At 41.9% G+C, this 26849-nt stretch overlaps 1 protein-coding gene across 7 annotated transcripts in view; it reads left to right on the top strand.

Moving 5' to 3' along the window:
* Positions 1 to 26849, top strand: part of dnajc24 (DnaJ (Hsp40) homolog, subfamily C, member 24) — a 65918-nt gene that overhangs the window by 38120 nt on the left and 949 nt on the right. The window contains exons 5-7 of one of the 7 annotated variants that reach the window (XM_060928275.1): positions 11977 to 12045; positions 25558 to 25723; positions 26780 to 26798. The exons of 4 other annotated variants lie outside the window; for them this stretch is intronic. In XM_060928275.1, coding sequence (XP_060784258.1) covers positions 11977 to 12045; positions 25558 to 25694 — 206 coding nt within the window. In that variant the 3' untranslated portion in view covers positions 25695 to 25723; positions 26780 to 26798. 2 more of the 7 variants (XM_060928274.1, XM_060928273.1) reach the window with 2 other exon arrangements.

Below are 26849 nucleotides of genomic sequence, written 5' to 3' on the forward strand. Positions count from 1 at the left end.
ACACATTAAGAAGGCAAGAAACTCGTCCACTAATTAACTTTTGACGAGACATGGCTGTTAATTGAAAAGCATTCCAGGTGACCACCTCATGAAGCTCGTTAAGATAACGCCGATAGTGAGCAAAGCGTCATCAAGGTAATTTTATTTTTTAAAAACTTTTTTTTTTGTTTACCACATAATTCCATATATGTTCCAGATGTTATTTCAGAGTTTTACAGAAATACCTATGAATGAGTAAAGTACGTACTTCTTACTTCAGCCGAGCTTCCGCTCGCTTCAAGTCAGCACGTCTCACCCATCCTTCCCTGTCCATCATGGCCATCTGTAGTTCCTCAACACTTCCTAAATTTGTGTCATTCATCAGCACATCTGTGTAGGATACAGCCTGCCTGCCTGCCCACGTTCCGCTTCCCAGTCATTGGTTGCCACAGGACTGGTTGCGATAGCACTTCCTCAGGGTGTCTGACACAATGTCCAGCTAACTTCAGCCTCCTTTATGCTACTTTAGATGATACTGGCGGTAGGCTTCCATACAAGTGTTCATTTGTTAGCTTTGCCTTCCATGATTATGTTGAGTGCCATACGGCGCATCCTGGTGTAACGTCCATCGAGTCTCTTTTGCATATTTTTGTCAATGGTCCAAGTTTCGTTGCCATACAGTAGCACAGATTCTACTGTCACGAGAAAGAGACGTTCTTTTAGATTTCTTTTCAAGTTTGAGGTCCATACCTGGGACATCTTATGGCATGCTGACCAGTGGCGGCTGGTAGTCTTTCAAACAGGGGAGGCTGGTCGGTTACGATATTTCCAGATTTTAAAAGAAAAAACACATCAATTTTGCCCATACTCTTGCCTCTGATCTGGCTGATTGGCAGGATCACAAACTGTGAAATAACAGGTTCTTTTGGCCCATTAGCCTACTGTCCAATATACATGATGGTGGTGTTGGGGGGGAGGGGTATATTTTAACATTTTATATTTTAAAATTGTGGCATGTTGTTTAAAAATTGACCTCGGCTGTGTTTTTGTTTAAAAATGTTTTCCAAATTGTAGCTGTGTTTAATTCATATCCAGAAAAACATATATTCCAATATAATATACTCAGCATAAACATTTTAAATAGATTCTATATTTTTGGTCCATCCATGACATATTACTAAAGTAGCCTATTTACTGTTGTTGATGTGGGTCACTTGCTGTTAGCCAATTCACTTTCTCGTACCAGGAGAGCTGAAAGGAACGAGTATTATTCCCTACCTTTTTCACCAAGTCAATTTGAGGCGTTGGTCTACCCTGCTCTTTAATTTTAATTTTTTCCTCGAAAGGAAGACTGGCAAATGGCTTCGCCAAAATTAAATCAGCAATGCTTGGCATCCGTGCGCAGCTTTCTTGCTAGCTGACTAGCCCCCTCAAGTTCAAGTTCAGTCACTCAAATAAACAAAATTTCTGGAACTAAGATAGCAAACTTGACAACACTATATTTACACTTTATTCACAATGAAAATATATACAAACTAAAAAAGCTGGTAGAAACCGTATGTAATGAATGAAATAGAAATGTAAGCCGATCTCTTACAATACACCACAGCACTTGCGAATCCGCATGGGACTGAACTGATGTTGCCAGATACTGCTGATGTTATCCAGCCCAAAATATGTTCAAAACCCGCCAAAATGCACTTAAAACCGCCCAATCTGGCAACACTGTGCTGCCTGTCTATAGTTGAAACGAGCTTTCAATCAAAGAAAATATCCGGCCGCTTTCACCACTCACCAGTCTCCTCGCGGAAACTGCCATGTCCCTCCCATGTGAGGCTCGGAGTCCGTGGGCAGGCATTTTCACAGTATTTGTCCAATAACCGTCTTGCATTTTGAGATTGAGAAGCGCAGAGCTCCCGAATGCCGTTGAAGTCCATTGAGGCTGGGAGTCCGTGAGACTCCGTGGGCGGGCGTTTTCGCAGTATTTGTCCAATAATCGTCTTGCATTTTGAGATTGACAAGCACATAGCTCCCAATCCACTGAGGCTGGGCTGCATCACGCTGTCACGAGGGGGAAAAACTCACGCACACATTAGGCGAACTGGGGAAAGTTATAACGGAATGATTTCGCACTGTAGTTGGGTTGAGCACGTATATTTCTATGATTCTGGTTCTGAAATAGCAATGTTATAAGGTCGGCTATAACATAAGCCTAGCGCAATTCATCCTATACGATGTTCGTCATTTTTAGAGGAGGCTGAGCCTCCCTCGTTGTCTTAGAGCAATCGCCCGTGATGCTGACCATGCTAAAGCCTTTCTTATCTCGAAGTCTTTGCTTGAGCTGTGCATCCAGTCTCCAAGGTATTTGAAGTCGTCGACTATCTTGATCCTCATCCCGGTTCTGGCGTGTATCCTTTCTTCGCCCTGGTTGAATTGCACGATTTCGGTCTTTTTTTTTTTTTTTTGCATTACGGTGTAGGCCAACCTTGGCACATTCTACCTCTACACATCTCAGCATCTCACTGGCTTGTGCAGTTTCCTCAGCGCTATGTCATCTGCAAAGTCGGTATCTGTGATGACTGATGGATGATGTAGGGGTGTACAAACTTTTGCCTGGGTTGATACACAGGCATCCGCATATTTTTGGCCATATAGTGTCTCTAGTGAAATAAGTTGTGGCTTTGAAATTTAGTACTGACTGATTTCTGATCCTTAGTACTGCTTGTATAATGATGGAAGTCCAGTGCGTCAACATCTGTCTGACTTTTATTTATTTCTTTGTTTGTGTGCATACGTTTGGTTTGAACAGTTTGCTTGGCCAAGGCCGCCTTTTCTTTTCTTTTCTTTTCTTTTCTTTTTTGTTTCTTTTCTTTCTCGGGCTGTTATGCACTCATTCTTCGTAATTACTCATCGTTTTAGCTGTCAGCATCGACTCATCGCTAAATACACTGGCCATGACAGCGCTGCTCTCTGGGCCCATTTCTTCTGATCGCGCTCATCCAGAACCAGAACTCACTGACCCGTGTGGACCCGTGCTGACACCACTGTACCATCAAACCTCTTATTGGAGTTTAATGGTCTCTCGCTTGTCCACAGATCTGTCAGATTTCGCTTACACGCCCGTCTTGACCGATACATGCTCATATACTGAATATGTACTGCATTCTCATTCACACTAATCACTATAGATCAGGGGTGGGCAATTATTTTTTCCATAGGGCCACATGAGAAACAGAAAATTTTGTGGAGGGCCGGACCAAAAGGCTGAACTAAATTCTGCATAATATTAATTGTATTTCTTTATATAAAGTAATAAATAACATTGTTTTTACAAGCTGCTAAGACTGGTAAGAGTATGGAAAAAACGAGGTTGCCTTACAAAAAATGTCATTTATTCAATCAAATTTCCCAAAACAATGGTTAACAAAATGTGAACGTTTGTACCATTTTTTTTTCAGTCACATTCACCCCAAAACACAATAAAGACATCACAATATTGTCTTTCTACTCCAAATATCAAGCAAGATACATCATATTATAATAATGATGCCCACATTTGTAGTCTAATCACCTCATTTGGTGTTTTTCAGTTTTTTATTTGTTCAGTGAGAGAAATCTCGTCTCTGTTGGTCTTTAACGAGTGCATCAGAGTCAGGTTGAATGTCTGAGGTGGAGATGCGAAGCACAGCTGACAGATGATCATCAGTCGATTCGGTGTAGGTATCAGATCTACAGATCGGCTCGGGCTCCGGCGCCTGCTGGTGACGTCACACTATGAGATTGGCTGGACCGTTTGAAGGATGACGTACAAGTTTGTGGTTGGTCTGGACAAATTACGGAAGTAGTTATCGCGGGATTAGGTTTCGTGGGATTTCATGTCATGTTCATGTCGCGCGCATTGCGTTTTTGTTGAACACAACTTCAAAATAAAAGCAATGCACATTCAGTCCATGCATGAGGTAAAATTAGAAAATACGTTTATTTTGTAATTTCTAATTAACCTTACGCGGGCCGGTCAGAATGAACCAAAGGCCGGATGCGGCCCGCGGGCCGGAAAATGCCCAGGTCTGCTATAGATTGAGGTCGGTACATCTTTAATGTTGGACAATCAACTGAATTCTGTTTCGGTGAACAAAGCCTGATGTTTTATTGATTTCTGATGTTTACGTTATCCAAGGGGGTGGCACGGTGGTGTAGTGGTTAGCGCTGTCGCCTCACAGCAAGAAGGTCCTGGGTTCGAGCCCCGGGGCCGGCGAGGGCCTTTCTGTGTGGAGTTTGCATGTTCTCCCCGTGTCCGCGTGGGTTTCCTCCGGGTGCTCCGGTTTCCCCCACAGTCCAAAGACATGCAGGTTAGGTTAACTGGTGACTCTAAATTGACCGTAGGTGTGAATGTGAGTGTGAATGGTTGTCTGTGTCTATGTGTCAGCCCTGTGATGACCTGGCGACTTGTCCAGGGTGTACCCCGCCTTTCGCCCGTAGTCAGCTGGGATAGGCTCCAGCTTGCCTGCGACCCTGTAGAAGGATAAAGCGGCTAGAGATAATGAGATGAGATGAGACGTTATCCAAGCAAAAAGACTTTAATTTCTGCTTTTTTTTTTTTTTTTTAATATTTGGGTAAATCTGCCTCAAATCACCAGATTTCAGAAAATGTTCCTGCCGGACCATATCAGATTTGCTTCATACTTTCAAAAATTAAAGCAATTAGTCCCAATAAACAGTATGCAAAATTTCAGCCTTACGTCTTTTGTTAGTTTTTGAGATATAAGGACATGAATAAGAGAGAGTGGCTCAAATTTTACCGTAAGCACAAGTCCGATAGAAAACAAACTCTGCCGTTCTATAAGCCATAACTTTTGAACTATTTAATCTCGATGCATGAAATTTTCAGGAATTGTTCTTTGGTATGAGATAACTTTGAAATACTGCAGCTGAAGATACAGGATTGCAGATTTACCACTTTATATATTGTTGAAATCTGTTTAAAAAAAATAATAATAAATCGTTTGTGCTTTTGGAGCATTTTTGGCCCTCTGTTTCGCCAAATTTAAACATGTCACAACTTTCAAATTCTGGTATTTATCTCTCATACTGTAGGACTGTTTTGGTAACTAATGGCCCTTTTCCACTACCCTTTTTCAGCTCACTTCAGCCCGACACGGCTCGCGTTTCGACTACCAAAAAACAGCACGACTCGGCTCGCTTCAGCCCTGCTTAGCCCCTAAAACTCGCACGGTTTTGGAGTGGGGCTGAAGCGAGCCAAAGCGAGCTGAGTGAGGCTGGGGGCGTGAGGAGACACTCCCCTGTGCACTGATTGGTGAGGAGGAGTGTCCTCACACGCCCACACACGCCCCGCGAGCACGCTGGGATCTGTAAACACCGTAAACCCGGAAGAAGAAGAATTACGAGAATTTCTGAAGCCTTATGCGCCTCGCCTCATCTATACACTCTTGCCAGTATCTGTTGGCGTTGTCGGTGACAACAAGCCACAGAACCAAGACCAGCAACACTAACGACTCCATGTCCTCCATGTTTATTGTTTACTATCCGGGTCGTGAGACTACCGCTTAAAAGCTCACTGATGTCACTGTTTGCGCTGCTTAACGACATCACGTGACGTCCACCCACTTTCGCTAACTCCACCCAATGTGTCCACCCACTTCCAGCCAGCACGGTTCAGCGCGGTTGTAGTCGAAATGCAACTCCAACAGCCCCGCTCAGCTCGACTCAGCACGGCACGGCTCAGCCCGACTCAGCCGCATTTGTAGTGGAAAAGCGGCATAAGTAATTGTACTGAATATTTTAAAAAACAAAGAAAGAAACAGCCAGTGTGTGATTGTATTATGAGAAGCGTGCCTCTATTTTACATTTCCATCTGCAGTAAAACAAGGCATATTTGATCCCTCAGTAAAGATAGTTTGGTTGAAGATACCAACCTCATCTTTTATGCATATGCTAATTAAGACCTGCTGTTTCCTATGGTATATTTAACAGTTATTCCACGAAATCGAGTCGTACATGAGCTGATAGCCGATGAGGCGCGTAGCACCGAGTTGTCTATAAGCCGTGTACGACGAGATTGAGTGGAATAACTGTTTTATTCGATCCACAGTCACTGGATTTTGAGAAACGGAGCATTTTTATTTTTTGCAAATTCGATGAATAAAAACTTGATACAAAACGTCCGACAAAATCATTTCCGCTCAGAATGTAAACAAACCGGCGAAATGACAGGAGCAATTTGTGAAAAATGCGATGTGTTGCCAGGCAAAACAAACCTCGCCCAGCAGCACTTATTTTATACCTATATGTTGATAACGGTAATATTTCTTAATCATCAGCTGTCAGGTTATAGTCCTATGAAAATCCATGAGCTTGAGTTTGACATTTCAAAGTCAAAGGTCATGGTACCAAATGAAAGCCCATATGGCACTTCCTGTAAGTTGATAATGGTAAATATCTGTCTACCATCAACCGTTTTCAAGTTACAGCCCTCTGAAAATCCATGACCTTGAGCTTGACCTTCCAGGGTCCCTCAAGGTCAAAGATCATGGTGCCAAATGAAAGGCCATATGGGAGTTCTTATATGCTTATAATATTAAACATTTGTTTATCGGCAAACGTTTTTGAGCTAGGATGGAAAATGTTATTTTGACCGAAAGGTTGACCTTGACCCGATCACCCCCAAAATGTAATCAGGTAATCTATGGATCATTGCCCACCTACCCTGAAAATTTGAAATCAATCGGTGCAACCGTCTAGACGCTAGATTGTTAACAGACACACACAAACAAACCGCACTGATTATAATACCTCGCCCCGCCTACTCCGTCACAGGTGAGGTGGTAATAATAATTCTTGAAAAAAAAAAAAAAAGATACATTTTTGCCATGAAATACTTTCATTCCATATTTTGTTGCTGCTTTTTATTTTTTTTTATTTTTTTGGGTTTTGTTTTTGAGTCAAGTTTTTATTTTGTCCTCGGTTGGTTCAGCAACACGCGCCGCCATTTTGTTTTTCTCTCCTCACGGTATAGAGGTTTTCGACCCACATGACCGTTGCCATGTCAACAAGTAGACGGCGCCATTTTGACGGTCACAAATATGGCGACTACCGGTAGCGATACACATGTTGATCATGACGAAGTCTCATTGTCGAGTATTTTATCCGGCCTAGATGACGCGAGTAAGAAGCGATATCACCAGAAAATCAATGATGCTGGTGTACGTGATCCGTACACGTTACCAGGCTATCTTTTTCTGGCTTTGCAGCGCTGCAGCGCGGGTGATCTTCCTGACCTGCAGTCAGGCGTGTGGGAAATACCAGGGAAAAAACATAAAAGAAAACGGAGCGAGATGCAGAAAACACCTTCACTATCCAGCGACGTAGGGCATTTACAGGGCGAGCAGAGGGAGAGGTATTTGCAAAAATTGAGGTTAGCAGGCTTAGAGAACGACGTTTACCTGCTTCCACCAGGATTGTTCACTGACGTACGGAAGTACACCAAGCCCTCGTCTTTACCTGACTTCGGCCCACATGATCTGTATACCTATGTCGTTAAAAACCAGGCTGGGTAACATGCCTACATCAGTGGATCGTCCCTGGAGCCGGTGGTCGCCGTCTGATTACAGCTAAGGTTTGTTCACATTTTCATTTACTTTCGGTCCTCAGGATAAACAAAATGTTATTAAATGTCATTGAAATAACTTCTTAGTCTGTTGAGACATGGCCCGTTATAAATTTGCTGTTACCAGGCAATGACCAAGAACTGTATTATTAGGGTCGGTGTCTGTGTTGTAGCAGTGTACTAGCAGCTAGCTGTTAGCACTAGCTAATGTCAACAACATAGTAGCTAGTATGTTACTGTAGCAATGTTTACGTTCAGTCATTTGGATGACTGTTAAAACCTTTCAGTCTCAAGTTTTTCCTTTACTGTATTTACTAGTTTACTGAGCTAGCGCGCTCGGGCAGGCTGGGAGCGAGCGCGCTAGCTCGGGCAGGCTGGGAGCGAGCGCGCTAGTTCAGTAAACTAGTAAATCCAGTAAAGGAAAAACTTGAGACTGAAAGGTTTTAACAGTCATCCAAATGACTGAACGTAAACATTGCTACAGTAACATACTAGCTACTATGTTGTTGACATTAGCTAGCTTGACCTTCAAAATGGCGGACACCGGGGCGTCACGTGACCTGTGACGTCACGTCGAAATCCTCTATACGAGCTGATATCCTAGTAGTAGAGTAGCCAATTGGAGCACGCGATTGCTCATATCCAGTGAATGTAGATAGAATAATACTGATTTATTTTCCATATTCAGCATTCCCCAAAGTGCTTTTCCTCACATACTGTCTTCATAACCCTCACCCTTAGTCAAACCCACAGAAATATTCAGCGATGATGTGTAAAGACCAATTTTGCGAGCAGATGCGTACCATAAGAAGTTATAACATCTCTTCGAGCTGCTATAAAATGCGTCATACAATTTTCATAAAAGAAAATATTTATTTAGAGCTTGCACTGTTGAACATTTTTAACCATTTCGGAGCGTGCAGAAAAGACTGCCCAAGCTCCTGTAGCGTATATTAATCATATATTCTTCATATATCTACAGTGATAAATATGCACGATGCCTTGACAGGTTAACGAGTACGTTTCACTAATTTGAGCGCTGTACATGCGAAATACGTTTCCAACAAGCCTTTTGTTCGACACGTTTTTCTCATCTGCATCTCGAACCGTTTTTTTTTTTTTTTTTTTTGACGGCCTGGGAATTAACGGTGCAAATTTCTTTGCCGTACTTTTAAAAATGATATGCAGCCCAAACTGTAATGGCGCACACTCAGGGCACTCTCCGGGCTAATTAAAGGCAAACATGTTGAAAAGTGGCACAGGACGTGCTAATTACCGTGTTCTCACAACGGCTGAGGGCTTTTTTTTTCCCCTTTCTTTCCGGGATGTGTTACATCTCGGGCTTTCGTTCCTTCTCGTTTTTGCTTCTGTGACAATTAATTGTCATGTATCATACTTTCATGTTCAAGATGCTATCTTTCACACCATTAATATATATATATATATATATATTCAGATTTTGTGACAGCTCTTTTTTTGGATGAGCCGTTTGAGATCCTGTACAGGCTCCTCGTTCTGGGCTTCTTTCTTCTCTTTGTTTGTGGTGTGTTCACATGAATGGCAGAAGCACATGACAGTGGTTTTCTGTTGGTAAAATATTATATGGCCCAGGTCCAGTTCTTCCTGTCCTGGTCTTCATTGATGCGTTTTTGCCAGGATTTCAGAAACTTTTGAGGAACTAAAGATTTGAAAAGGAGAACTAAACAGTTCCTCTGTATATTTCAATTACACAAGGATTATTTACGTGGTAGGTTTTTTTTGTTTGTTTTTTAATTTTTTTTTAAATTTGTCCCAAGTGTTAAACTGTATGGAGCAGAAACAGTTTGCCAGCTGTCAAAAAGGTGACTCTGATATACAGTGGCTTAAAAATAATGAAATTAAATGTCATCTCATCTCATTATCTGTAGCCGCTTTATCCTTCTACAGGGTCGCAGGCAAGCTGGAGCCTATCCCAGCTGACTACGGGCGAAAGGCGGGGTACACCCTGGACAAGTCGCCAGGTCATCACAGGGCTGACGCATAGACACAGACAACCATTCACACTCACATTCACACCTACGGTCAATTTAGAGTCACCAGTTAACCTAACCTGCATGTCTTTGGACTGTGGGGGAAACCGGAGCACCCGGAGGAAACCCACGCGGACACGGGGAGAACATGCAAACTCCGCACAGAAAGGCCCTCGCCGGCCACGGGGCTCGAACCAGGACCTTCTTGCTGTGAGGCGACAGCGCTAACCACTACACCACCGTGCCACCGAAATTAAATGTTTCAACATAAAAAAAAAAATAAATACTATAGGCAGTAAGCCATAATCAATGAAAAGGTCAGTATTTGCTATGAGACGACCTTTTGCTTTACAAAAAATAGTAGTCTGAGGTCCAGTGAGTGCAGCTTTATAAGGAAATGAGCTGTAGGTTTTACTGAGCATCTTCCAGAACCAGCCGCAGTTCTTCTGGACACTTTGACTGTCACAGTCGCTTCTTCATTTTGCACCAAAACCCAGCAGCCTTCATTATGTTTTCTTTTTTAATCTGAAAAGAGCTCTCTTATGGAATATGCTGCTCAGATACAAACTTTTTTTTTCTTTCTGTAACATTTAATTTTGTGCTGGAAAATGAACGAACATTTGGACTCTAAAATGTCTTTGTACCGACTCGATAATGTAAAAGTCAGAAAATAGAAATCTATAACAAAATTTATGGAAAAAAAAATATGGGGCCTAAGTTTTGCACAGTACTGTATATTTAACAGCTATTCCACGAAACCGAGTCGTACATGAGCTGAAAGCCGACGAGGCGCGTAGCACCGAGTTGTCTATAATCCATGTACGATGAGATTGAGTGGAAGAACTGTTTTATTCTATCCACATTCACTGGATTTAGAGAAATGGAGCATTTTAATTTTTATTTTTTGCAAATTCGATAAATAAAAACTTTATACAAAACGTCCGACAAAATAATTTCCGCTTACACTGTAAACAATCCGGCGAAATGACAGGAGCAATTTGTGAAAAATGCGGTAATAATAATTCTTGAAAAATAAAAAAAAGATACGTTCTCACCATCAAATACTTTTCATTCCATATTTTGTTGCTTTTTTTGTGGGGTTTTGTTTTCGAGTCGAGTTTTTATTTCGTCCTCGGTTGGTTCAGGAACACGTGCCGCCATTTTGTTTTTCTCTACTCACGGTATATGAGCTGATATCCCTTTGGTTTAAAAAAAAAAAAAGTAGTCTGAGGTATAATGAGTGCAGTTTGATAAAGAAATGAGCTGTAGGTTTTACTGAGCATCTTCCAGAACCAGCCCCAGTTCTTCTGGACACTTTGACTGTCACACTCGCTTCTTCATTTTGCCCCAAAACCCAGTAACCTTCATTATGTTTTCTTTTTTAATCTGAAACGTGCTCTCTTATGGAATATGCTGCTCAGATACAAACTTTTTTTTTCTTTCTGTAACATTTAATTTTGTGCTGGAAAATGAACGAACATTTGGACTCTAAAATGTCTTTGTACCGATTTGATAATGTAAAAGTCAGAAAATAGAAATCTATAATAAAGTTTGGAATATTTTTTTTTTGGGGGGGTGCGCCAAGACTTTTGCGCAGTACTGTAAAACTAGTAATAATACTAGTGCTGTCAAGCGATTAAAATATTTAATCGCGATTAATGTCATAGTTAACTTGCGATTAATCGCAATTTAATCGCACATTTTTGTCACATGAAAAACCATTGTAATTCTCTTATCAGCATAAAAAAGTGAATGGGCTTGCTTTGTACCAGTGTTTTTTTTTTTTTTATTGCAGAGCATAACACGTCTTGTCACAGCCACTGCAAAGTCGGGCTGGAGTCGCCGATGGGAAAACGAAACCTAAGCCGAGCACCGTGGCTCTTCGTCCCGAGGTGCGGGGCTAGCGCGCCCTGCCCGCGCTGGTTTTTTGGGGGGAGGGCAGAGGACTCTGGCTGTGCGGGGCGTGGCATTACAGTCTAGCTGCTATCGTTTTTCTAAGCAAAGTCTCTGTTCCAAGTTCCTGGCAGTTTCAAAAGCTTATGAAAAACCTACATCATGTCACAGAGCGTTAATCTCGCGATAAAAAAATTATCGCCGTTAAAATTGAGTCAAGTTAACGCGATAATAACGCGACATTTTTGACAGCAGTAAATAATACATAAACATGATGCTGCCTTATGATGCCTTACTACCCCAAAGGTGATTATTTTCCTAGAACAGCATTGTTGTGATTAATGTTGTTGAACGTCTGTATTTTTTTTTTTTTTATATTAAGGCAGCTAAGTTGCTTCTTTCTCTAATATAATTTTACATGCATTTTTGTTAATCGAGAGTGTGTGTGTGTGTGTGTGTGTGTGTGTGTAGCACATGAACTGAAACAAAGGTGGCCGGTGGATGCCTGCGTTACACTGGAGGACATGAACTGGGACAGCGGTGAGTAAAACTCTATCAGGAACTCAAAGATTCAACTCTTTTTGAATAGAATAATACTCTGTTCTTCTACAATAGTCCAGAATAACACTTATGCACAGCCGAGCAGCACCATATGGACCTCAGACACACAGGAATGTTCGTCCGTAATCTCAAACGACTCCCTGTTCGCTACTCATGCATTTTACCCAAGATATATTTAACAGTTATTCCACAAAATCGAGTCGTACATGAGCTGATCGTGGATGAGGCACGTAGCACCAAGTCAGCTCTAAACCATGTACAACGAGATTGAGAGGAATAACTTTTTTTATTGTATCCATGTTCACTGGATTTAGAGAAACAGAGCATTTTTATTTTTAATTTTTGTAAATTCAATAAATAAAAACTTCCGACAAAATTACTTCCGCTTAGACTGTAAACAAACTGGCGAAATGACGGGAGCAATTTGTGAAAAATGCCATAATGATGATAATTCTTAAAAAATTAAAAAAGATAAGTTCGTACCATCAAATACTTTTATTCCGTATTTTGTTGCTTGTTTTTTGTAACAAAGCTACGCATAACAGGAAACTCTGGAATCTGATTTCTCATATTAGTGCGCTGTCTGGCGCAGATGGAGACTGTGTTCGATGATGAGGAATCAGAAAATAAATGTTGACTTTTCTGGTAATAAAATTTTGTGTTTTTATTTTCAAAAATATCATGGGGAAAATCAAATCGCAAACCTGAATCGAATTGTGGATTGAGTGGATCGATACACGCCTAATTGAAACTGATACCGACACTGATACCAAGATGAGTAACTTACTAGGTATTAATCAGTCAGAGGCATCATGGGACATTTAATTCATCTCGGTTTGTTTAAACAGTGCCCATGAAAACTTTCATTGTTAATGCTAATAAACTCATCCTTTATAATGTTAAATGATGTGCACCCGCTAGCTGCGTTAGTTAGCTTGGAGTGAGTCGGGCTGGGCCAGCATGGCCAGGGTTTCCCATACATAGACCATTGTGTGGCACAGCGCCACACAATGGATTCCTATCGCCACACAATCAGACTCGCGATTTTGAAAAAAAAAAATTCCGTTGCGTATCGTTCCGTTCATTCATAGTGCTCTTTCTTCTTGTTTGCGCGCGCACACACCCACACACAGACAGAGAGAGAGAGAGAGAGACGGAGAGGCGTGTACACAGGCCTAGCCTGGGCCCGTCCATCCTAAGCGTGACGCAACACGAGGGCCTGTTGCGAGCTTAGTCTGGCCAGGCAGGCTATCTACAGCTCTTCCAAGCTCCCGAAAAATCGGGAACCAATCAACTTTGAGCATCTGCAACGGCCCTGGGTAGAGGCGTGTTCAAGGCACTGACGTAGTAGAACTGCGACCGGAAGCCATAGATTGTTTACAGAATCTATGCCGGAAGCGCTTCATTCACGCTTCCGCATCTATTACACATAGATGCTGTATTGAAAGCATTCAACGGGAAGTTCTCATTGAAAACGGAGCAAAGAGCAGCCCTGGAGGTATTTATTGAAAGGAAGGACGTTTTCGCCTTGCTCCCGACCGGCTTCGGTAAGAGTTTAGTCTACCAGTTAGCCCCGTCGCGTCGCATACGTCAGAGGAAAGAGTGATGTGATTGGTCTAAGCTTCATCACAGCCTTTTCTGGCTTCGACCAGTAGCAAACTGAGGCATTTCAGGGAGGCGGGTCAACCACGGGCTCTGGGAAACGGTTGGGCTTAATATCTTGGCCAGACCAATAGCTCGGAGAGCTTTGAAGTCGCGTTAGACAGGCTAACACAGGCCTGCCGTTGCGCATATACCCGGACTGCAAGTAGGCCTGTTAGGCTAATTAAAAATAACGCAGCCTTCCTGATTCGCCTTCCGACCCCTTATTTTAAAAGGTAGCCTGCCGTACGTCGTGCTCGTGATGAGCTTTATCATAGCCTTCTTGGCTTACATGAAACGGACATCCCTGAGTCAGGTTATAAACCAATTTTGATGCATACAGTAGCAGCCTGACGCGAGGAACCGGCCTTATTGCATTATCCCGTTTATCCCACTTCAGCATTCATGCAAGTTATTAATAATGGCTTGACATTGACAATAAATAAGGATTTCCCACTAGCCTAAATAAAATGTTGTTATACTCACAGGGATGCCTAGTTGATGCTATCTGAACCATAAAATCTGAATATTTTAAGAAACATCTTTATTAGCGAAGTAGATAAACCATCACTGCATCACTGATACGCACACACACTGGCAGCTGATTCGCCCACTCCTCCTCTCCACGCATACTGCTCGAGGGCTATCAAGAGGAAAACCCAATGCTGCGTGATATTTAGCACAGAGAAGACGGTCAACGATATCTGGAGTCTACCAAAGAGCACAGTACGGTATGATGTACTGTGCTCAAACACACCTGCCCAGTATGTAACTCAGAAAAGGTCGCCTTATGCTAGCTTTATGAACTGCTAGCCTTATAACGTTATCAATATTGAACATCCAGCTGTCAGCCTATAACGTTGGAAACGCAGCAAACAATGTGATAAAGATAAAATGCGGTAGTTGAGATAGGCTACTGTAGGATGCCCATAGGCTAATAATAACTTCATATTTATTTGGCTATTATATATGCAAAGCCTGCATATATGTATATGCAGGCTTTGCACCAATTAGGGTAATGCTTTTTCATTATTGTTAGTTGCCTTGGTGTTACCTTTAAGTGGTTTCTTACATCTAATTATGATATTTTATTTTATTATTATTTTGTTGTTACATTATACTATTTATTTCATTTTAGTATTGGTTGAGGTAAGTGTTGAGTTCAATATTTAAAATTAAACCTCCAGCTTGTTTTTTGCAATTTATTCCTTGAACGTCAACTAAAGAATGATTGAAAGATTGCGACCAAAAAGGCAAAAAACTAAGGTAAAAACTAAACTTTAACTTCAATTTTGGTGAGTAATTTTCATAAATTTAAAAGACAGGTTTTCCACCAACATCAAGCCCAGCAAACTAATGGCCTGCCCTGTAATGTAAAGTTGGGTCGAGGAATGAAACCAGGCAGGGTTCTGGTAAAAAAAATAGTTTTAGCTGTCTTCTCTTAAAGAACTTAAAAGAATTTAGATTGAACTGAATAATCTCAAATGCTTCTTGTAGCTTTAAAATAGTCCCAGCAGGTGACTCTGAAGAAAAATACTGTGTGTTTGAACACCGCCCGCTGTAAACACTTCGCATACACCCCAATGACCGACTCCACCGACCGCCACGACACCACCGCGCACGATTCCCTCATCGGCACAGTGGGGCACCACAAATTGCTACCTGGTCTGTGGGAAACACTGATGGCAGTGCAGGGGTTAAAGTGCATATCACGGGTAAATTCTGGAGCAAGATCAATGTCTCATCTCATTATCTCTAGCCGCTTTATCCTTCTACAGGGTCGCAGGCAAGCTGGAGCCTATCCCAGCTGACTACGGGCGAAAGGCGGGGTACACCCTGGACAAGTCGCCAGGTCATCACAGGGCTGACACATAGACACAGACAACCATTCACACTCACATTCACACCTACGGTCAATTTAGAGCCACCAGTTAACCTAACCTGCATGTCTTTGGACTGTGGGGGAAACCGGAGCACCCGGAGGAAACCCACGCGGACACGGGGAGAACATGCAAACTCCGCACAGAAAGGCCCTCGCCGGCCCCGGGGCTCGAACCCAGGACCTTCTTGCTGTGAGGCGACAGCGCTAACCACTACACCACCGTGCCGCCCCCAAGATCAATGTAATTCTCCTATTATATATTAAACTTTGGTCAAATATTGGTCACATTTTGCGCAATTTTTTTTACTTTGCGCAATACCAGAAAAATTCAGTTGAAATCAAGCCATTTGAGGCGAATTGGTCTGCCTCTGAAAAAACTTGGCATTTGGATTTCCCGGCAAACATTGATTTTTGTGACGTCACATGCAGGATGCCTCCTTCTGACTCCTACGTCAGCGCTGGTTTGTTTATGAGAAAACGATCTGGTGGTTTTCTGCAAATTTCTTCAACGCTATCACGTAATTATTAAAATGGTTAACAGATGTATTGTAGGAGGGTGTAGCAACACCAATCATGATGGGATTAGTACTCATCGTTTCCCAAAAGACCGGACAATGAGAGAGAAATGGGAGCGCTTGGTCTACACAGGCTGTGCACTGAAACCGTGTAAAGCTCTCACAGCCTGCTGGCGCTTCCGCAGGTAACGTCACGAATCTGGCTCCAGACTCCCTTGGGATTTTTCCAGACGCGTTTTGTTATTTTATTTTTTTCTGCTGTAGACCGATGGCCTTGTGCGAAATTACCCTTCTGGATGGGTGTGTCAAGGGACATACTTTCATATAAAAAAAACCTGAAATTGGTCCAGAATATGCCCTTTCACACTGTCAAGCAGGCAGGTTCTGGGTTCGACTGATAGTGTCTGTCAAAAATAACATGGTGTTATTTTCACTCGCTTCACATTATTTTGATGGCGTCACATTAAAAAAAAAAACACACCCATTCATTAACTCTTATTAAAATATTATACAGCACATCACTGGCCTTCTGAAACAGTTAGTTAGAACAGAGCAAATTTCCAGTGCGGCTGTGACACATAAAGCAGTGCTCTCGGCAAACCTGAGCTTACACACACTGCTTTGACATACCCTGTGTCCGAAATCACTCCCTACTCACTATATAGTGAGGTCGCCATTTTGTAGTGCTCTCCGAATGTGTAGTGATAATTACCGTATTACACCCTATTGCTGGGTTTCGGTCATGTGACTTTTCTTAGCGGTTTTAGTGGAAGTGAAACAGCTGGTGGTCTAGCAAACCAAAATGGCTGCCATAGTGCAAACAACTAGCAATAATTTATCAGAGTATGCTTGTAATCTAGAAGCTACTGCTGGCTTTAGATATATTCAGAAGATTGCTATGTGCAATGGAATCGACCCCTACAGTCTGGGAAAGAAGGATTTGTCATACGATCTCGAAAACTACCCTTCAGTCGAGTTCCCCGACATCTCGAACTACAGTATCTGGTGTTGCAGATGTCCTTCTAGACCGCAAAACAGATGAAAGTGTGGAAGAGTACAGAGGCTTACAACTTTTTTGTATGTGGCTGGGTAAAGGACCTCGGGATCAAGTCACTGCGCAGTGAATCCTGTATTGTTTTAAGTTTAAGTTTCTTAGCATTTATATAGCACACATAATTGTACAATATATATATATATATATATATATATATATATATATATATATATATATATATATATATATCATCTCATTATCTCTAGCCGCTTTATCCTGTTCTACAGGGTCACAGGCAAGCTGGAGCCTATCCCAGCTGACTACGGGCGAAAGGTGGGGTACACCCTGGACAAGTCGCCAGGTCATCACAGGGCTGACACATAGACACAGACAACCATTCACACTCACATTCACACCTACGGTCAATTTAGAGTCACCAGTTAACCTAACCTGCATGTCTTTGGACTGTGGGGGAAACCGGAGCACCCGGAGGAAACCCACGCGGACACGGGGAGAACATGCAAACTCCACACAGAAAGGCCCTCGCCGGCCACGGAGCTCGAACCCGGACCTTCTTGCTGTGAGGTGACAGCGCTAACCACTACACCATCGTGCCACCTATATATATATATATATATATATATATATATATATATATATATATATATATATATTATGGCGCTTAACGAAATGTAAAAAGTAACATAGAATAAGATATAATTTTAAATAATAAAATAATGATAAATATAAAATTTAAGGTAAAAGTAAAATTAAAATGTAGACTAGAAATAAATTTAACAAATTAAGAATAATAAAATAAAAATAAATAGAAATTAAGGGGTAATTTAACAACTTAAGATAAATCCACTGGCCACGTTTGTATGAACATGACCGGGACTGTTTATGATTTGAATTTTAACTCAATATATTATGGAAAGCGGGCGGCACGGTGGTGTAGTGGTTAGCGCTGTCGCCTCACAGCAAGAAGGTCCGGGTTCGAGCCCCGTGGCCGGCGAGGGCCTTTCTGTGTGGAGTTTGCATGTTCTCGCCGTGTCCGCGTGGGTTTCCTCCGGGTGCTCCGGTTTCCCCCACAGTCCAAAGACATGCAGGTTAGGTTAACTGGTGGCTCTAAATTGACCGTAGGTGTGAATGTGAGTGTGAATGGTTGTCTGTGTCTATGTGTCAGCCCTGTGATGACCTGGCGACTTGTCCAGGGTGTACCCCGCCTTTCGCCCGTAGTCAGCTGGGATAGGCTCCAGCTTGCCTGCGACCCTGTAGAACAGGATAAAGCGGCTAGAGATAATGAGATGAGAGATGAGATATTATGGAAAGCCCTGGAGAAAAGATGAGTTTTCAATTTGCTGCGAAACTCCTCACAAGAGTCAATTGATTTTAAGGATACTGGGAGGTTATTCCATAGTCTAGGACCACAAACACTAAAGGACCTGTCAGCAAAGGTCTTCCGTGTAGTTTTAGGAATGGTAAGAAGAACACCTTGACCTGATACTCGAGTTGATCTCGTAAATTCCCTGACACTAAGTAAGTCACTAAGGTACTTTGGGGCGAGGTTATGGAGGCACTTGAAAACTAAGAGAGTGATCTTGAACTCAATCCTGAAGGCAATTGGCAACCAGTGTAGGTCATATAGTGCACGAGTAGCACTGTCAGACCGTTTCCTTCTGAGGACAAGTTTGGCAGCATGGTTCTGGATAAGCTGAAGTTTTCGTAAAAGACCAGTTGAAATTCCAGACAGCAGGGAGTTACAGTATTGGAGAACTACGTAGTAGCAAGTTGTTTAGCATTTTCCAAAGACGGATACTGCCGTATTGAAGATAACCTATGGAGATTGAGAGATGCTATTTGACATTTGGCTAGGACTAGTTCTTTAAATTTTAGTTGCTCATCGAGGACTACACCCAAGTATTTGATGCATTTAGAACGAAACGCTAATGCTTGGTTTATTCGTATGCTCTCCAAACTGCACTTTTGTAATTGGGCGAAGCTGCCGAAGTACACTACCGTTCAAAAGTTTGGGGTCACCCAGACAATTTTGTGTTTTCCATGAAAAGTCACACTTTTTTATTTACCACCATAAGTTGTAAAATGAATAGAAAATATAGTCAAGCCATTTTTCTGGCCATTTTGAGCATTTAATCGACCCCACAAATGTGATGCTCCAGAAACTCAATCTGCTCAAAGGAAGGTCAGTTTTATAGCTTCTCTAAAGAGCTAAACTGTTTTCAGCTGTGCTAACATGATTGTACAAGGGTTTTCTAATCATCCATTAGCCTTCTGAGGCAATGAGCAAACACATTGTACCATTAGAACACTGGAGTGAGAGTTGCTGGAAATGGGCCTCTATACACCTATGGAGATATTGCACCAAAAACCAGACATTTGCAGCTAGAATAGTCATTTACCACATTAGCAATGTATAGAGTGGATTTCTGATTAGTTTAAAGTGATCTGCATTGAAAAGAACAGTGCTTTTCTTTCAAAAATAAGGACATTTCAAAGTGACCCCAAACTTTTGAACGGTAGTGTAGATGAATTCAGTTTTGACATCATTCATCTTAAGCTTGTTATGGTTCATCCATTCCTTTATGTCTGCAAGGATGAGTTGTGTTTTTTGTGAATTTTCTGTTTCCTTATCAGATGTTGGCGAAAAGGAAGTATATAAGCAGTGATCGTCAGTGTAGCCCATGATTTGGGTATTTCTAGGAATGACAGACGCTAATGTGCTTGCAGAGGCTGTGTACAGAACTGGTCCCGCAACACTACCCTGAGGGACAGAGCACGAAAGATCTCGAGGGTTGGAGTAGGTGTTGTTAATTTTCACCCTCATTTGGCGCCCGTTAAGATATGACCCGAACCATTTAAGTGCTTTACCCGAGACACCAAAATTTGTTTGAAGGACATCCAATAGGATATCATGATCCACAGTGTCAAATGCTGCAGACAGGTCAAGACTGATAAGTGCCGTGACCTGCTGCTGTTCCATAGCCCACAGAAAGTCATTGGTAACCTTGACTAGGGCCGTTTCCATACTAAAATGTTTTCTGTAAGCACTTTGATAGTCGGGTATGAGTTTATTGTCATTGACATATGGTACAAATTGACCTAGAGCACACTTTTCAGCTATCTTTGAAACAAAGGATAGGTTGCTGACTGGTCTGTAACTGCGTTTAACTAATGCCCTGCCCAACTTCTTGAGAAGAGGTTTCACAATAGCAACTTTCCATTCCTCATAGAAAATTCCACAGACAAAGGAACTGTTAACATGCCTGTTTTTGCCCGTGTAAGTATAGGTATGTTTTTTTTTAAGCTTTTCGTTAATGTCTTTACAACGAAGCGCTGCAAGTTGAAGTGTAAACAAACAACAGCTGGCTTGATTCTCACTTGTGTTGGCTCTTATCTCTCAGCTAAGTCATTCACAAAGATCATCAGAAACCCCTTTAAAGACCTGGATCTAAGGCTACATCCACACGACAACGGCAACAAGATTTTTTTTTTTTAAATATCGCGTCCACATGGGCAACGGATCAGTAAAATTTCAGGTACATATGGCAACGCAACGCTTGCTGAAAACGATGAAATACACATGCCACACCACTACGTGCGCTGTAAGACGGTCCCATCGGAGACACCAGAACAATAGAAGTAGACGCATGCGCATAAACCCCTTCTTCTGTAGCATTAGTCACATAAAGTTTTGATTATTAATCAGTAGCGTAAAATGAAAGATGCGGAAAGAGGAATGAATGGGGGTAGATGGAAGCCGGTACGCCAACATTCTGATATCCTTTCGATTACGTTCATTATGTCTTATATTAAATATAGTTAGTTTTTTTTTTTTTCTTTTTTATCAGACATCTAATTTATTGGGTTTGTTTACCTGACATGTTTCGACGTACAACTTCCGTCTTCCTCAGAGTGTCACCGGATGTTAATTGGTGATGCATCTTTTATCAGCTGCTGTTTCTGAAGGCGTGGCCTTCCTGTCTGGTTTGACAGGTCGGTCACGCCTTCTACTGTCTGTTTGTCCCCTGCAAGATGGCACTCCAGGTGTGGGAGAGCATGTATGCTCCCTCATCCCGGTTGATGGTCCTCGGGCTTCGCTTACGGATCTCCATGGCCTCCCTGATCCAGCGCTGATGTTTGTTATCTTCTGTGCGGATGACTCTGGCATTCCCCCAGTCCATAATGTGATTTTCCCTTTTACAGTGATCTGTTATAGCTGACTTATAATTTTCCTGTTGTGCCTTTTCTTTTATTGTTCGGGTTTGTCTTGTAGCTGTCTCCTTTTCGCACTCTTTCTTATGTTCATGTTTTCTTGTGCTGAAACTCCTTCCTGTCTCCCCAATATAAGTTTTATTGCATAATTTACATGGAATCTCATATATGGTGTTGCATCTGTTGTCCGGATGTATTCTGTCTTTGGGATGCACCAGGATCTGACGGAGTGTTGTGTGTGGTTTGACAGGTGTGTTAACATTGTGTTTCCTCATTACTCTTTGAATGCGTTCAGTTATTCCCCTGATGTATGGTAATGTAACTACTCCCCTGTGTTCTTGTTTGTTAGTTTGTTTTTTCTCTTTCTTCTGTGTTTTGTTGTTTTTAACCTGTTCCGCCCCTTTGGATATTGCCCATTGTGGATATTGACATGCCTTCAGTGCGTGTTGTATATGTTGTTCCTCCTGTTCTTTGTCCTGTGGATCTGTAATTATTGCTGTGCGTTCATGTAATGTTCTAACTACGGATATTTTGTGCATTATAGGGTGTTCGGAAGTCCAGTTTAAATATTGGTCGGTATGTGTGGGTTTTCTGTGTACTTTTATTTTGATATCCCCATCTTCTGTGTGTTGTATTTTTAAATCCAAAAATGCTATTGACTGCTCCGTTTCTTCTTCATGTGTGAATTTTATATTGCCGGTATTGTCTATGGTGTTAAGATGGTCGGTGAGTTGTTGAGTGTGTCCCCTCTTTACTTTTTCCAATATGTCGTCCACATACCGTTTCCAGAGTGTTGGTCTGTATTCCGCTGGTATTGTGGTGAGTGCTTTTTGCTCCAGATCCTCCATGAAAAAACCGCACATGATGGCTGATAGTGGGTCTCCCATGGCAAAACCTTCCTTCTGTCTGTAGATTGTATTCCTGAACTGAAAGTATGTGGATGTGGCGATGAATTGAAGAAGCTGAGTGATGTCTTGTACGGTGAGGTTTGTACGTTTCTTGAGCGTCCTGTCTGTTTTTAATTTGTCTTGTACTATCTGTATGGTGGCTTCCGTGGGTGTTCTGGTGAAAAGAGATATGACATCATGTGAAATGAAAACTTCATCTTGCTGCATTTTGATGTTTTTTAGTTCTTCTGCCAGATGTTTTGAGTTTTTGCAGTGTTGGTCTGTGAGTCCTAGTAATGGTTTAATTATTTCGGTGAGTGCTTTTGATAAGTTGTATGTGACCGAACCAATGCTATCTACTATGGGGCGTAATGGTGTTCCTGGTTTGTGTATTTTTGGTGTGCCGTAAATCCTGGGGATGACATTGGCTGTGGGTACTAAATGATTGTAATCCTGCTTATCTATTTTATTTTCATCGAGTAGTGGTTTTAGTAGTGCTTTAAGTTTCTTTTTCTTGTCTTCTGTTGGGTCTTTTTTTAATATTTCAAATGCGTTGTCGCTGAGTAATTCATTCATTTTTCGTTCATATTCATCAGTGTCCATAATAACTGTTGTTCTGCCTTTATCTGCTGGGAGAATTGTGATATCTTTATTTTTTGCTAATGTTTTCATGGCTTTGGCTTCCTGTTTGGTGATGTTGCTGGGTGGTGGTTTGGCCGTTTTCAATATACCAGCTATTGCGTTTCTTAGTGCTGCTTTTTGTCCGTGATCCTGTATTTTCTCACATGCTAACTCAGTTGCCAGAATGAATTCGTCGTGTGGTATGTTGTTCGGTGTGACAGCGTAGTTGAGTCCTTTTGCTAATATACTGCGTTCTGCTTGTGAGAGTTTGTACCTTGATATGTTGTAAATCCATTTGTCGTTGATGTGTGTGTGCTCCGGTTCTGCCTTCTTTTTCTGTGCGATGAGTTTGTCCAGTTTTCGGATTTGTCGGGTTTTTGTCTCTGTGAATTCCTGTTCGTGTATGTCTGCCAAGTGTCCGTGTATTGCCATTTCCATTTCCTTGTTTTGGGGAAACCGGCGTTTGAAAGTTTCCGTCTCTCTGTGTAGTTCGCTGTTGATATTATTTAGTTTATCCGTTGTGCACCGTATCCGTTCTTTTACCAGAGTCATCCGCACTTTCCTGATCATCTTTTCCGCGTTTCTGGTTGGAATCGGGTTCTTGATGTTCAGGCTGGCCGGTACGACTTCCTCATCCCGGCAGCGCAGATTGAATCTCAGGTGATTCCTGTAGCGTGCCCGTTTCCGTGTCAATCGCTCTAGGCGGCGAAACTCCTTGATGCTTTCGTCTCCGTAACTAATTCTTAATCTTTCGATTACGTTCATTATGTCTTATATTAAATATAGTTAGTTTTTTTTTTTCTTTTTTATCAGACATCTAATTTATTGGGTTTGTTTACCTGACATGTTTCGACGTACAACTTCCGTCTTCCTCAGAGTGTCACCGGATGTTAATTGGTGACGCATCTTTTATCAGCTGCTGTTTCTGAAGGCGTGGCCTTCCTGTCTGGTTTGACAGGTCGGTCACGCCTTCTACTGTCTGTTGTAAAAAAGAAAAAAAACTAACTATATTCTGATATCCTCCAGAATTCTTTAATGGTCCGGAATAAATTGAATGCTACACGTTGATGGATTACTTTGTTCTTCTACGCCCTTTTTGAGGAATGTATTGTCGGACTTAAACCAACATCTGAAGAGGTGAGATCGCTCCTTTTTTTTTTTTCCTATTTTTGCTGGCGGGATTGTTTTTGTTTTTGGAAAGCGCACGGGCGGTGCGCGGTTTGGTGCTGCTTCCGCAGTGTTTGGACTAAAGACTCTGCCCTAAGGGCTATTCTCTCACTCTCTCTCTCTCACTTTGCACCATTACACAATAAATATTCACAGTGAAAATATTTTGTAAGCGCATTTCATGAACCAAGTTATAGGATTTGTTGACAACTCGCATCGAGTTCGTTACACTTCTACCCGGCGTGAAGCACTGACAGTCATGTGGTTGTGACGTCATCGTAAACAAATCCGTTCTACTCATCTAGACGACTTCGCAACGGGGCCGTTGCCAGATTTTTCCACTCTGGAACCCGTTCTCAAAAGATTTCGTTTTGGGGCACCCAAAACGCCGGTACCGTGTGGACACCAGGCCGAAACGATAAACAATTTTATCAGATTCACCTGAATCCGTTGCCGTGTGGACAGGGCCTTCGTTAAACAAGACGGAGAAGTGATCACGGCGCATTGTAACTGTACGGCTGGGGAAGAATTTTGTCGCGACCTTCATTCATATGGACTTTGTGAGGAGTAAACAAAGAAACAGCTGGGGACTTTAGCGCTTCGTGACTAAAAAAAGTACCGTAAAATAACGACACATAGCAAGAAAAGTACTTGGAAAACACTAAGGACAGAGCTGAGAGGGAAATACAAACCTTTCACCAAGCAATCACTGCAAACTCGACTCCGCTCACTTCGAATTCACTAAGAGGTTCGAAAGCCACCTTTCTCGGCATCTTTTTGTGAAATCCTGTGTTCGTTCCCCCTTTTTTATTAGTTCACGGGGAACCCTGAAGAAACTTTTATCAGTTTCACGGTTTGATTGATTCGAACAACCTAAAACAACGCAAGCGTAAGGCATTTTTCATGCGAGCAATGCACCTTCTCCGTACAAACACTTTGCCAGCTGAGCTTTGTTAGACCACCAGCTAAAGTTTTGAATAATTAATGAGGCGGATGTGATGTCACGTGAAACCCAGCACTCATAGTATCCCACAATGCATCATGAAAAGTAGTGTACAACCGATGGTCACTATAACCAAGCAGTGTATACCATCATGCGTTGCGGTCGCGCTAAAAGAAATCAAATCAAAAGCCTCAAATTTGATTTAATAAAAAGCAGCGGCAAAGTAGAAAGAAGGTATTCAGCCTTGATTTAAAAGAATTGAAAGATGCAGCAGACACAAAGTACTTTTGTGGGAAATACACTCTGTATAATATGGATTTATCACAAAAATACATGCATGTATTTATTATTTTGAAAACCCACTAAGAACCAACTGATCTGGCACGTTTTAATCGTGCAACGGTAATGACGTAAATAACAGTACGGCGGAGTAGTGTCCGAAATTTTTTTTTTTTATCAATGAGCTCACTATATAGTCCTCTATACAGTAATTCGCTATATACTGAGTAGGGAGTAGTGACTGAGTGAGCGATTTCAGACACAGGGATTGACTTTTGCCACTCAGTGAAAACAGCAGTGCTCTAATCAATATCTCACCTCTGTTCCAGAGAATGAGTGTTATTCGTACAGCTGCCGCTGTGGTGGCGAGTTTCTCCTGGAGAAGGAGGATGCAGACGGGGACGAAGACGCTGTCGTGTGCTGCGACACGTGCTCGCTCAGCATCGAAGTGAAGAGAGCGCCATGATGGAAGCATAAGCGTTCTTTCTCAACGAGGTGAACTCGTCAGTCTGGTGTTTCAGTGTCATTCTTAAATTCACAGCTTGTTATCGGGGACGCTAAAGTGGTAAAGTAGTGCCTAATAATTGGCGCTACAGTATCCATCGGACATTATTTTTTTTGTCAAAATGGCAGAATAATGATTAATATACTAAGTAACTTTAAAAACGCACAATGGAATTCAACACGATATCACTTTAGATCCATGCATATATTTGAAATTTATGATATTGTATGTAATGCACACACATCTTGAAACATCGATAAAGGACATTTATTGTCAAACTCAAGAATTAATTCACAATAAAAAAATTCAAAGTGACCGTTGGTCCATGTTCGGCCCGTCATGCTGGAGATTCTGGGTCTGTGTCGTCCAGGGGTCTCAGCAGCAGTGACTGAGGGTGTCAGGAATCTGTCACGGAGGTGAGCTAGCCTGATGTGCTGATCCTGAACTGGCGTCGTGACTCGAGGCTGACCAGGGCGTGGACGATCCCTGGTGCTCCCTGTCTGTCTGTAACGCTGACTCAAACGGGAAATGGTCGAACGATGAACACCGAAGTGCCGGGCGACCTCTGTCTGTGTACTTCCGGCACGCAACATCCCGATGGCCTGTTCACGTTGATTTTGGCTTAGGCGTGGCATCTTCAATAATGACAATTTTCCCATCATTTCCCCCGGGTATTTATAGGCAAGATTGTGTGTGTACAGTGTATGCAAAATTTGTTTGAAAATTAAAGCCTGTCCATGTCATTGACTACCCGAGTCATATTGTACGTTATTGAGTACAACTCCCTTAAATTCTGATTTGAGCACAGATTTGGAACTTATTCGGGCGGAACGAAGTTATTTTTCCATTGTGATATATTTCTTTTCTTCTTGAGATAAACTCAGCACGAATTCAGCAAGTTTAATCAATGTGCGTTTTTAAAGTTACTTAGTGTAGTTTGCATAAAAACATTTATTGGGTCATATTCACACGCTTTTTTGTGTGTGTGTGTGTGTGTGTGTGTGTGTGTGTGTGTGTGTGTGTGTGTTATGTACAATGATATCCAGTATTGTAAAGTAAACTTATTTCATGCACTGTCTATTTATTAAAAATGAAAATTGTATACTTGTGTCTGTC

Source organism: Neoarius graeffei, chromosome 8 (assembly GCF_027579695.1).
Source record: "Neoarius graeffei isolate fNeoGra1 chromosome 8, fNeoGra1.pri, whole genome shotgun sequence".
Lineage (NCBI taxonomy): Eukaryota > Metazoa > Chordata > Actinopteri > Siluriformes > Ariidae > Neoarius > Neoarius graeffei.